At 43.7% G+C, this 12,602-nt stretch overlaps 2 protein-coding genes across 2 annotated transcripts; both read right to left on the bottom strand.

Annotated features, from left to right (window-relative positions):
* Window positions 1-433: 433 nt before the first annotated feature.
* On the bottom strand, window positions 434-5,442 carry LOC138204600 (zinc finger protein 271-like). The gene is made up of 2 exons (XM_069159940.1): window positions 5,104-5,442; window positions 434-4,297 (listed from the first exon to the last, which is right to left on the bottom strand). Exons 1-2 carry the CDS (start codon window positions 5,222-5,224, stop codon window positions 1,503-1,505), a joined length of 2,916 nt encoding a protein of 971 aa, XP_069016041.1. The 5' UTR covers window positions 5,225-5,442; the 3' UTR covers window positions 434-1,502.
* Window positions 5,443-5,732: 290 nt separating this feature from the next.
* LOC138204611 (zinc finger protein 665-like) lies at window positions 5,733-12,052 on the bottom strand. The gene is made up of 4 exons (XM_069159956.1): window positions 11,609-12,052; window positions 9,467-11,081; window positions 6,373-6,476; window positions 5,733-6,315 (listed from the first exon to the last, which is right to left on the bottom strand). Exons 1-4 carry the CDS (start codon window positions 11,727-11,729, stop codon window positions 5,813-5,815), a joined length of 2,343 nt encoding a protein of 780 aa, XP_069016057.1. The 5' UTR covers window positions 11,730-12,052; the 3' UTR covers window positions 5,733-5,812.
* Between the last annotated feature and the right edge of the window lie 550 nt (window positions 12,053-12,602).

Consider the following 12,602-nt stretch of genomic DNA (forward strand, 5'->3'; position numbering starts at 1 on the left):
ACTGAGTTGGTCTTTCATTGAAGTTTTGGCTGATAAAGTGGTAAATAGATTTAGTCTCACTCAGGCTGCCTCTCAGTGGGTGAGGTATTACTAGATTTTCCTAACATGTAGAATACAGTACACACACACATGGTTCCTCCAGCCATCTGGAACATTCAGAATATTGTGGCCTGAAAAAAGGACCTTCACCATCCGTCGCTTTTCCCATGGCCTCCTTGCGGGTACAACGTTCTGGGTCTCTTGTTGCTCTCCACGGACCTCCCTTGGTAGATATCATGAGCTTTATTCCCACCTGGTATGGATAAATAGACCTGTAAATAATCCAACCCCAATACAAAACAAGTCCAGTCATAGCCTTTCATTTTGATGTATTTAGTAAAGAAAGAATAATTCTGATTACAAGTTTGCCATATAAAGAATTATTTAAAAAAATTTCAATAAAAAAATATCTTGCATAGTAAGTTATGAACTTATGTACAGATTCAAAAATTCTAACAAAGATCATAAAAATTCATTCAAGGTGTCAAAATATTCTGAATTCAGAGGTAGCTCCCGTCTGGTGAGGAGAAGGTCGACTACAGAGTCAGAGAGCCGTCTGTCACCAACACACAGATTTTTATTACACGATCATTGTGGCCAAAGAATTCATGACAACAATGTTGTCACAATATCTATTGAACAAAATAATAATGCTGTCAGGAGAGATATGGTTTTATACCTGCACTGATAGTAGGAGGCACGATTACTACTTCACACTGAGTACTGCTTGCTATGAAACAAATAAATGGAGTAAACAATTCATAATTTTATAATTATTTTTATTCAATATGAATTTCATTAGAAATAGCTGAATGATCAATTTCTAAGATCCTTCTAAGAGTAGATCATTATTGTTGTAGGTAAATATACCGCCTCCCCACTGTGGGCACGTTTTGAGGTTTTGAGTCACAGTCATTGGAGTGTAAACCAAATAGATTCGCTGGACTGTTCACAATATCAATAATCCATGTTTAAGATAACAGTTATCATTAATGCCAGGACATCATGGCACCAGTAGTGTGTATTTTCTGCCACTAGGGGCCTCTCAATCACAACAGTAACAAAAGATGGAGTTTGATTAAGTTGTGCAGTCGCTTGGGATGATGGGAGTTTACGTCATTGTTAATTTTCATTAGAAATGAAAATTGATCTTTAGTTTAGCAGTTAAAGAAAAGCTAGTCGTTAGCTGCTGTGGTTAGCTACAGCTCCACTAGCCAGCGCGTAGCGTCTCCGAGAAGTTACAGCTAGTAGAGGCATGGTTTGGTGGATTTGACACAATTGACAAGTACCTTATTGAAACAGACTGTTATCTTTTACTGATTCCTCTGGGTTTGAACATTTGGAAACAACTCAACAATATTTATGAGATAGATAGAATTTTTTTTTTTTTTTTGACATTTTTGCACAGAAAAGAACTATTAAACGTGTAAATGATTCATCCTTCACAATAAAACCTGCAGCTTCTACTCTGCGTGAGTTCTCATGTGTCGGTTCAGACTTCCCTGTTGAGTAAAAGTTTTATAACAAACAGCACAAGCGAACGGTTTCTCTCCCGTGTGGACGCCCATGTGTCTCTTCAGACTTCCCTGTTGCGTAAAACTTTTCCCACAAATGCCACAAACGAACTGTTTCTCTCCGGTGTGGACGCCGATGTGAATCTTCAGATCGTGTTGGTGCACAAACTTTTTCCCGCACAGATCGCAGTCGTACGGTTTCTCTCCCGTGTGGACTCTCGTGTGTGTTTTCAGATGCGTCTTCCTGTTGAATTTCTTCCCGCACACGTCACATCCGAACGGTTTCTCTCCCGTGTGGATTCGTCTGTGCGTCACAACGTGCGCCTTCCTGTTGAACGTTTTGCCACAAACGTCGCAACCAAACAGTTTGTCTCCTCTGTGAACTCTCATGTGCGCCTTAAAGTGTTTTTTCTGGTAAAACTCTTTCCCACAAAGATCGCAGACGAATGATTTCTCCCTCGTGTGGACTGTCATGTGTCTCTTCAGATCGCCCTGCTGTGTGAATCTTTTCGCGCAAACATCGCAGCCGAAGGGTTTCTCTCCCGTGTGAACCCTCGTGTGTCTCGTGAGATTTTGCTGTTGCGTGAATCTTTCGCCGCAAACAGCACAAGTGAACGGTCTCTCTCCCGTATGGGTTCTCATGTGTGCCTTGAAACTGTAGTGGTGCCCGAAGCTTTTTCCACAAGCATCGCAGCGGAAGGGTTTCTCCCCCGTGTGAACTCGCAGGTGTGTCTTCAGATTTTGTTTTTGTCCAAATCTTTTCCCACAGACGTCACAGCTGAACGGTTTCTCTCCTGTCTGGACTCTGATGTGTGAATCTACACTTTTCTTTACTTTAAAACTTTTTTTATTAACTAAACAGCTGGAAGAGGAAGTATCCACACCCGGCTCAGGTGCCCAGTCACTGTCTTCAGTTTCAGATCCAGAACCTGACAAAGGTTCCTGCCAATCCTCCTCCTCTTCCTCATCATCTTCATCATCCTCATGACTGACTTCAGTCTCAGAAGAGTCCGAAGCCTTTCCATCAGTGTGAGTTAGTAAAGGACTGTTTGGATGTGTGTTCCTGGCTGGTTCTGGTCCTCCACAGTCCTCTCCATCACTTTCTGTTTTCACCGTTGTCTCTCCGTCGTCTTCAGTTCGTCTCTGATGAAGATGTGAGGACTGAGGTTTCTCTTCGTCATCTTCACTCTTCACAGGAACAGCAGTGAACGGGAACCTGGTGATATCCTCCTCCGGCCCGTGAAGCTGCTCTTCCTCCTGACTGCTCCACAGTTCCTCCTCTTCCTCCTTTATGTGGAGGAGCTCTGGGTCCTGTGACTTCAGATGCGTCTTTGGGTCCAATCTTTTACCGCGATCGTCAGAATCAAACAGTTTTTCTCCTTTGTGGATCCTCATGTGCATCTTCAGATCTCCCTGTCGTGCAAAACTTTTCCCACAAACACCACAGTGAAAGGGTTTCTCTCCCGTGTGGATTCTGCTGTGCATCCTCAGATTTCCCTGCTGACTGAATCTTTTACCACAATCGTTGCAGCCGAACGGTTTCTCTCCCGTGTGAACCACCATGTGCGCTTTAAGACTCGTCTTCCGGTTAAATCTTTTGCCGCAGTCGTTGCAGCTGAACGGTTTGTCGCCCGTGTGAACTCTCATGTGCGTCTTCAGATTCCAGTCGTATCGAAATCTTTTCCCACAAACGTAACAGTCAAACGGCGTCTCTCCAGTGTGGACTCTGATATGCGTCTTCAGATCTCCCTGGTGGTTAAATCTTTTCCCACAAACATCACAGCTGATGGGCTTCTCCCCCGAATGGCCCCTCATGTGTTTCTTCAGAACTCCCTTTTCTGTAAATCTTCTACCGCAGACGCTGCAACTGAACGGCCTCTCGCCAGTGTGGACTCTAACGTGTTTCTGCAGGTCGGCATGTTGGCGAAATCTTTTCCCGCAATGATCACAACCGAACGGTTTCTCTCCCGTGTGGACTCTGATGTGAGTGTTCAGATTTCCCTGATTTCTAAATCTTTTATCACAAATTTTGCAACCGAACGGTCGCTCTCCCGTGTGGACTCTCATGTGCGTCTCAAGATGCGCCTTTTGGTAAAATCTTTTACCACAATTTTTGCAAACAAACGGTTTCTCTCCCGTGTGGACTCTCATGTGCGTCTTAAGATGCGGCTTTTGGAAAAATCTTTTCCCGCAAACATCACAACCGAACGGTCGAAATCTTTCAGCACAAACATCATGACCAAGTTCAGAATCAGGTGCTCTGATCTGCTTCAAACTGCCGTCTCTCTCTTCAATTTCAGGAACTGTGAAGGGCTCCTGCCACTCCTCCTCTTCATCATCATCATCAACACTAACATCAGTCTCAAACACCTTTCCATCAGTGTGAGTTAGTAAAGGACTGTTTGGATGTGTGTTCCTGGCTGGTTCTGGTCCTCCACAGTCCTCTCCATCACTTTCTGTTTTCACCGTTGTCTCTCCGTCGTCTTCAGTTTGTCTCTGATGAAGATGTGAGGACTGAGGTTTCTCTTCGTCATCTTCACTCTTCACAGGAACAGCAGTGAACGGGAACCTGGTGATATCCTCCTCCGGCCCGTGAAGCTGCTCTTCCTCCTGACTGCTCCACAGTTCCTCCTCTTCCTCCTTTATGTGGAGGAGCTCTGGGTCCTGCTGGTCCAGACTGGGGCTCCATTCATGGGGAACCTCTTCTTTAATCACCACCAGCTGCTGCACATCTGGAGGTAACACTGAAACACACACACATGTACATGATGGACAACTGTGACTTGACGTATATTCTGATCTTCAGTAATATTTAATGTGAATTAAAACTCTCTTATTAAGAACATGTGTAACTCCAGTGGTTCATTATATTAGAGAACTAAACTCCAGCACTTTTACACAACGTTCCTCAGATCAGCTGAGTCGGACTTCAGGCAGCAGGAACTCCATCATACAGCTGCTGAGCTGACACGACTACTTTGGACTGATTTCTCCTAAAATATCTTATTGTTCATGTTTGATGATTCATTTCATGTTCAGTGATCCTGTTGGAGAGATTCTGGAAACATGTTTGTCAAATAACAGAAAGACATAAAAATCTCAGTCTTTGGTAAAATCTCCTCGTGTTGTTGTGATTCAAACTATTTGTTGAATCAATAAAAATGTTTTGCTTTTAATTCTATTTCACATTTATTTTCATTCATTTATTAAGTCGTTGAATCCTACCTGCAGCCGAACGTTTGTCTTTTATTTTTTTTAAGACGAACTACAAACTAAATTTCACGTGTGCCCGCCGTAAACCGTCCGGGTGCTGCACTGTGATGAGTTCCACCTCTTTGATTCCGACAACACACCGTTATTGATTACTGTTAGTAATAAAATAAAATAAATAAAAAACGGGTTTTAATATTTCTGAATATATTGAGATGAGATGAGAATCTCCGTTGTTATGTGGATCGTTGTTGTTTTTTCCAGCCCCCCTACAACAAGCTAGCAGTGAGCCGTTTCCTCCTGGAGAAACACTCCACATTAAATCTGTGGTTCTTCTTACCAGCGGTTTGGTTTACAACAATATCCTGCGGCTGATGGACACCGAGGCGGTTCATCTCCAGTTTCTCTGCAACAGACACACTTTCAGTTTGGTGCTGTTGAAGATAATCCACTTCGTTCATGGTGTCCGCACTTCTTCTCTTCTTTAAAACACACTAAACAAACTGGAGGATGGTTTCAGATGAACTGGGCATGCGCAGAATCGATCACGATGCACGTCGGGTCCATTTCTGTCGGACTTTGATCCAGGATGTATTATAGGAGCTGAGATACACACTGAAAACAGGGCGGTTTGTTGACGGATCTCGGTTTGAAACAGGCATCTGCACGGACACCTACATTCTCCGTCTCCATCGTAACCACCGAATGACGCGGCTGGATACGACTACTTCCGGTAAGTACTTTCAAAGTAAGGGTCATGGATGGATACGATGACTTAAATTATGATGTTAATTGTTATTTTTTGACTAATTTACATAAAACACACAAAAAAAACAACGTAAAAACAAAGATAGAACCCAGTTTGGGTCCGTGTCTGTTTTAATCCAAACTAACTATGACTAACAGGTTTATTTAAATCCAGCAGAAAGAAAACCAGACAACAAAGACACTTGTTTTTTGTTTGTTTACTTTTAATGTCATCCACAAGAGAACGAACAACCGAAGCACGATGATAAAAACTTAAGACAAGTCCGATGTCGTTCAAGCGTTCATGTGTGAACTCTGCCGTGTCGCTGAAGATGCGCCTTCTGGGTGAATCTCTTCCCACAATGGTCGCAGCAGAACGGCTTCTCGCCCGTGTGGACGCGCGTGTGTCTCCTCACGCTGTTCTGGCTCGTGAACGTTTGACCGCAGAAGTGGCAGACGAAGGGTTTCTCCCCCGTGTGAACCCTCCGGTGTCGGTGCAGGTGCGTCTTCTGGTTGAACCGTTTCCCGCAGTCGTCGCACTCGAACGGTTTCTCGCCCGTGTGGACGCGCGTGTGCGTCTTCAAGTCCGTCTGCTGGCTGAATCTTTTCCCGCAGTAGCCGCAGCTGAAGGGTTTCTCCCCCGTGTGGATTCTCACGTGCGTCCGGAGATCTCGCTGCTCGCCAAATCGCTTGCCGCACTCGTCGCAGGCGAACGGTTTCTCCCCCGTGTGGACTTTGACGTGTCGCCTGGCGTAGTTCTTCTTCGTAAACTCTCTGCTGCAAATATTACAGACGAACGTTTTCTCTCTCGCGTGCGAATCTGCGTTTTGCTTCACCGTGAAATATTTGTTCTTCACTAAACCACCGGAGCAATGTTTTTCCGAATGAGCTCGCACGTGTCTCTGCAGCGACCTCTTGTGGACAAACTGTTTATGACACTCGGAGCAACCGAAGGATTTTTTGCCCACATCAGTGTTTCCACCAGACTCAGGCGTCCCGCTCTCCTTCCAACCATCGTCACAGTCTTCGGTTTCAGATCCAGAATCTGATAAAGGTTCCTGCCACTCATCTTCATCATCATCTTCATCATCATCATCATCATCAACACTAACATCAGTCTCAAACACCTTTCCATCAGTGTGAGTTAGTAAAGGACTGTTTGGATGTGTGTTCCTGGCTGGTTCTGGTCCTCCACAGTCCTCTCCATCACTTTCTGTTTTCACCGTTGTCTCTCCGTCGTCTTCAGTTTGTCTCTGATGAAGATGTGAGGACTGAGGTTTCTCTTCGTCATCTTCACTCTTCACAGGAACAGCAGTGAACGGGAACCTGGTGATATCCTCCTCCGGCCCGTGAAGCTGCTCTTCCTCCTGACTGCTCCACAGTTCCTCCTCTTCCTCCTTTATGTGGAGGAGCTCTGGGTCCTGCTGGTCCAGACTGGGGCTCCATTCATGGGGAACCTCTTCTTTAATCACCACCAGCTGCTGCACATCTGGAGACAACACTGAAACACACACACATGTACATGATGGAACAACTTCAGATGAAGTATTTTCTACAGAACTGTCAGTGGTAGTTTAAAAATATCTCGTAGATTTATTATCAGTCTGAACACAAAAAAATCCAACACAATAAACTAATTTGTCCTTGAATGTTTAACTGACTTCTCAGTGAAGACTTATTTATTTATTATTCATTATAGTTATCTCCAAAACGGAAAATTAATACAAGTTAATGTCCATTTTTAGACGTATGTGTCTCAAACTGCTATAAATGTGTATTTCTATAAGAGCTGGACCCTTACTGTTCATTTCCGTTTTTTTCAAACTGTCAAAATAAATTTATTAAAAAAAAAAAAACCGTTATTAATCAAATCTATTTTCTGTCCTTCCTGAATATATTGAGATGAGATGAGAATCTCCGTTGTTATGTGGATCGTTGTTGTTTTTTCCAGCCCCCCTACAACAAGCTAGCAGTGAGCCGTTTCCTCCTGGAGAAACACTCCACATTAAATCTGTGGTTCTTCTTACCAGCGGTTTGGTTTACAACAATATCCTGCGGCTGATGGACACCGAGGCGGTTCATCTCCAGTTTCTCTGCAACAGACACACTTTCAGTTTGGTGCTGTTGAAGATAATCCACTTCGTTCATGGTGTCCGCACTTCTTCTCTTCTTTAAAACACACTAAACAAACTGGAGGATGGTTTCAGATGAACTGGGCATGCGCAGAATCGATCACGATGCACGTCGGGTCCATTTCTGTCGGACTTTGATCCAGGATGTATTATAGGAGCTGAGATACACACTGAAAACAGGGCGGTTTGTTGACGGAGCTCGGTTTGAAACAGGCATCTGCACGGACACCTACATTCTCCGTCTCCATGGTAACCGCAGCTCCGTCTGTTTCTTTTGTTTTTTTCCTGAATCTTTTCTGAACGAATCCAGAATGTTTTGTCCTCTTTTATCAGTCGGTCTCTCCTGATAAACACAAAGCGCTTCTGAATAAGAACATACAGATTTATTAAAGCGGTAAAATATTTCCCAGAAACACGGACCGTGGTTGACGTTCGTGTTGTCACGACTGTTTGCTGCCCCCTCTTGGCCGATGTGAAAACTGACAACACAATAAATGATGTCAATATGCATTCAAAACATGGTGACCAATTTGAACGTTTGATAATGATAATAATAATAATATTAATAGTAAAAATAATAATAATTGGTGAACCAGGATTCAGATATTGGTTAATCATCATGTGTTAAAAGAGAGGAAACAATTTTTTTCTGCGTTTTAGAAATTTTAACATTCAAAAGGAAAGAATGAGAAATCTGTGCAGGCAATATTAATAGATTTTTACCCTGTTCAGAGAGTGATTCAGCGGATGGACTGCAGTTTTTCTCGATTAAGCTTTTTCCAGAAAGCATCTCAGGTTCTTAACAAAAAATAATAATTCACTGATGGACGTGTTTCGAGACAGGAGAATTTGTGCACTGCAGCTAAAGTATTGCTACTGGTTTGTCACATTCGGAGGACAGCAGGAATATTTACTGCTTAGATCAATGTCTCTCTCTACCTTGTAAGATTTAGGAGCGTAAACCCGAGTTTGTAGAAAAGTTAAAGTAACTGATGGAAGCCGGGACTGAAGAGAACGAGTCATGTTAGCGAGCTGTTGCAGGTGAAAAGTGTCAAGACGATGAGCTGCAATAATCTTATGGGACGTGACCACAGACTGTTTATAAAAATGTTCGTAGCTTCCGGCTCTGAAAAATGGTTCCAATGCAGACGCGCCTTAAACTGCAATACCAGCGAGTGCCACTAGAGGTCGGCTCCAAAAAGCCTCCGGCTCCATAGACTCCCATTCAACTTCTCTCATCAAATCCAAAGTGAATAAAATGTGTCCATCAGTTATCTCGGTGTTGTTAGCTAAAGTCACTCCTTCTTATTAGTTTTCTGGAGGTCCATCTGAAAATAATCCCTCATTCATTAGAAAAGAAGATTCAAGAAGACCTGTTTTTGGGGGCGTGTCTGTTTGATTGACAGGCCTGTGGTGCAGTCAGGTTACAGCTATCGGTGGGCGGGACGTAGTATCGTCAGGTTTCCAATCAGATCGGTCAGATCCACCGCTGGCTCCTCCCCCAGCTCGTCCAAATATGGTCACTTCCTGCTCCATACCACTCTGAATTAGCAAAGATGGTGACGGACAGAATCTGAACTGGAGGCTTCATATGTTCATTGATGATTGGACATGATGCACAGTCAGAAACTACGATGTCCAGCAATAAAAAGAAAGAAACAAAGCACTTTTTTTTTTTTAACTCTTTGAAGTATTCACAACAGAAAGATAATAGACAAGAGAAAGATGAAAATGAAGCAAAACGAAACAATACAAGTCAATAAAATCTGCTTCCTTCCTCCACACAATTCCCTTTCACAACCAACCCCGTTAGTTTTTTATAACGTGTGGACTTTCGAGTGTCTCTGAAGATGCGTCTTTTGGTTAAACGTTTTCCCGCAGTCGTCACAGCCGAACGGTTTCTCTCCCGTGTGAACTCGACTGTGTCTCTTCAGGTCGATTTGCCCCGTGAATCCTTTACCGCAAACGTCGCAACCAAATGACTTTTCCCCCGTGTGGACTTTCACGTGCTTCTTAAGATTTGTCTTTCGGTTGAATCTTTTGCCGCAGTCATCGCAGCCGAACGGTTTCTCCCCCGTGTGAACTCGGATGTGTTTCTTTAGATTTGTCTGCTGGCTGAATCTTTTTCCGCAGTCGTCGCAGCCGAACGGTTTGTGTCCCGTGTGGACTCTCATGTGCGTCTTTAAATTTCCCTGCAGTGCAAATCTTTGACCGCAATCGTCACAACTGAACGGTTTATCTCCCGTGTGAAAGGTCATGTGACGTTTCAGGTTGAACTGATCTCTGAATCCTTTACCGCAGACGTCGCAGTGGAACGATTTCTCTCCCGTGTGGACTCTGACGTGTGTCTTCAGATGCGTCTTCTGGTTGAAATTTTGACCGCAATACTCGCAGCTGAACGGCTTCTCTCCCGTGTGCACCCTCACGTGCGCCGTCAGATTGCACTGTTTCCTGAATCCTTTCCCACAGCTGTCGCACTCGAACGGTTTCTCGCCCGTGTGGACGCGCGTGTGCGTCTTCAAGTCCGTCTGCTGGCTGAATCTTTTCCCGCAGTAGCCGCAGCTGAAGGGTTTCTCCCCCGTGTGGATTCTCACGTGCGTCCGGAGATCTCGCTGCTCGCCAAATCGCTTGCCGCACTCGTCGCAGGCGAACGGTTTCTCCCCCGTGTGGACTTTGACGTGTCGCCTCGCGTAGTTCTTCTTCGTAAACTCTCTGCTGCAAATATTACAGACGAACGTTTTCTCTCTCGCGTGCGAATCTGCGTTTTGCTTCACCGTGAAATATTTGTTCTTCACTAAACCGCCGGAGCAATGTTTTTCCGAATGAGCTCGCACGTGTCTCTGCAGCGACCTCTTGTGGACAAACTGTTTATGACACTCGGAGCAACCGAAGGATTTTTTGCCCACATCAGTGTTTCCACCAGACTCAGGCGTCCCGCTCTCCTTCCAACCATCGTCACAGTCTTCGGTTTCAGATCCAGAATCTGATAAAGGTTCCTGCCACTCATCTTCATCATCATCTTCATCATCATCATCATCATCAACACTAACATCAGTCTCAAACACCTTTCCATCAGTGTGAGTTAGTAAAGGACTGTTTGGATGTGTGTTCCTGGCTGGTTCTGGTCCTCCACAGTCCTCTCCATCACTTTCTGTTTTCACCGTTGTCTCTCCGTCGTCTTCAGTTTGTCTCTGATGAAGATGTGAGGACTGAGGTTTCTCTTCGTCATCTTCACTCTTCACAGGAACAGCAGTGAACGGGAACCTGGTGATATCCTCCTCCGGCCCGTGAAGCTGCTCTTCCTCCTGACTGCTCCACAGTTCCTCCTCTTCCTCCTTTATGTGGAGGAGCTCTGGGTCCTGCTGGTCCAGACTGGGGCTCCATTCATGGGGAACCTCTTCTTTAATCACCACCAGCTGCTGCACATCTGGAGACAACACTGAAACACACACATGTACATGATGGAACAACTTCAGATGAAGTATTTTCTACAGAACTGTCAGTGGTAGTTTAAAAATATCTCGTAGATTTATTATCAGTCTGAACACAAAAAAATCCAACACAATAAACTAATTTGTCCTTGAATGTTTAACTGACTTCTCAGTGAAGACTTATTTATTTATTATTCATTATAGTTATCTCCAAAACGGAAAATTAATACAAGTTAATGTCCATTTTTAGACGTATGTGTCTCAAACTGCTATAAATGTGTATTTCTATAAGAGCTGGACCCTTACTGTTCATTTCCGTTTTTTTCAAACTGTCAAAATAAATTTATTAAAAAAAACAAAAAAAACGTTATTAATCAAATCTATTTTCTGTCCTTCCTGAATATATTGAGATGAGATGAGAATCTCCGTTGTTATGTGGATCGTTGTTGTTTTTTCCAGCCCCCCTACAACAAGCTAGCAGTGAGCCGTTTCCTCCTGGAGAAACACTCCACATTAAATCTGTGGTTCTTCTTACCAGCGGTTTGGTTTACAACAATATCCTGCGGCTGATGGACACCGAGGCGGTTCATCTCCAGTTTCTCTGCAACAGACACACTTTCAGTTTGGTGCTGTTGAAGATAATCCACTTCGTTCATGGTGTCCGCACTTCTTCTCTTCTTTAAAACACACTAAACAAACTGGAGGATGGTTTCAGATGAACTGGGCATGCGCAGAATCGATCACGATGCACGTCGGGTCCATTTCTGTCGGACTTTGATCCAGGATGTATTATAGGAGCTGAGATACACACTGAAAACAGGGCGGTTTGTTGACGGATCTCGGTTTGAAACAGGCATCTGCACGGACACCTACATTCTCCGTCTCCATGGTAACCGCAGCTCCGTCTGTTTCTTTTGTTTTTTTCCTGAATCTTTTCTGAACGAATCCAGAATGTTTTGTCCTCTTTTATCAGTCGGTCTCTCCTGATAAACACAAAGCGCTTCTGAATAAGAACATACAGATTTATTAAAGCGGTAAAATATTTCCCAGAAACACGGACCGTGGTTGACGTTCGTGTTGTCACGACTGTTTGCTGCCCCCTCTTGGCCGATGTGAAAACTGACAACACAATAAATGATGTCAATATGCATTCAAAACATGGTGACCAATTTGAACGTTTGATAATGATAATAATAATAATATTAATAGTAAAAATAATAATAATTGGTGAACCAGGATTCAGATATTGGTTAATCATCATGTGTTAAAAGAGAGGAAACAATTTTTTTCTGCGTTTTAGAAATTTTAACATTCAAAAGGAAAGAATGAGAAATCTGTGCAGGCAATATTAATAGATTTTTACCCTGTTCAGAGAGTGATTCAGCGGATGGACTGCAGTTTTTCTCGATTAAGCTTTTTCCAGAAAGCATCTCAGGTTCTTAACAAAAAATAATAATTCACTGATGGACGTGTTTCGAGACAGGAGAATTTGTGCACTGCAGCTAAAGTATTGCTACTGGTTTGTCACA

This window comes from Embiotoca jacksoni, unplaced genomic scaffold (genome assembly GCF_022577435.1).
Source record: "Embiotoca jacksoni isolate LCO1_2020_lvr unplaced genomic scaffold, fEmbJac1.0.p SCAF_26, whole genome shotgun sequence".
In the NCBI taxonomy this organism is placed as follows: domain Eukaryota; kingdom Metazoa; phylum Chordata; class Actinopteri; family Embiotocidae; genus Embiotoca; species Embiotoca jacksoni.

Excerpts from the sequence above, each read along its gene's own strand:
- LOC138204600 (XM_069159940.1), bottom strand. The coding sequence starts at position 5,224 with ATGAACGAAGTGGATTATCTTCAACAGCACCAAACTGAAAGTGTGTCT. Across the intron at positions 4,298-5,103 it reads TGTTGTAAACCAAACCGCTG|TGTTACCTCCAGATGTGCAG; the intron begins GTAAGAAGAACC and ends TGTGTGTTTCAG.
- LOC138204611 (XM_069159956.1), bottom strand. The coding sequence starts at position 11,729 with ATGAACGAAGTGGATTATCTTCAACAGCACCAAACTGAAAGTGTGTCT. Across the intron at positions 6,477-9,466 it reads AGACACTCGAAAGTCCACAC|GGGCAAAAAATCCTTCGGTT; the intron begins GTTATAAAAAAC and ends AAACACTGATGT. Across the intron at positions 6,316-6,372 it reads GGAAAAACATTGCTCCGGTG|AGAAAACGTTCGTCTGTAAT; the intron begins GTTTAGTGAAGA and ends CGCACGCGAGAG.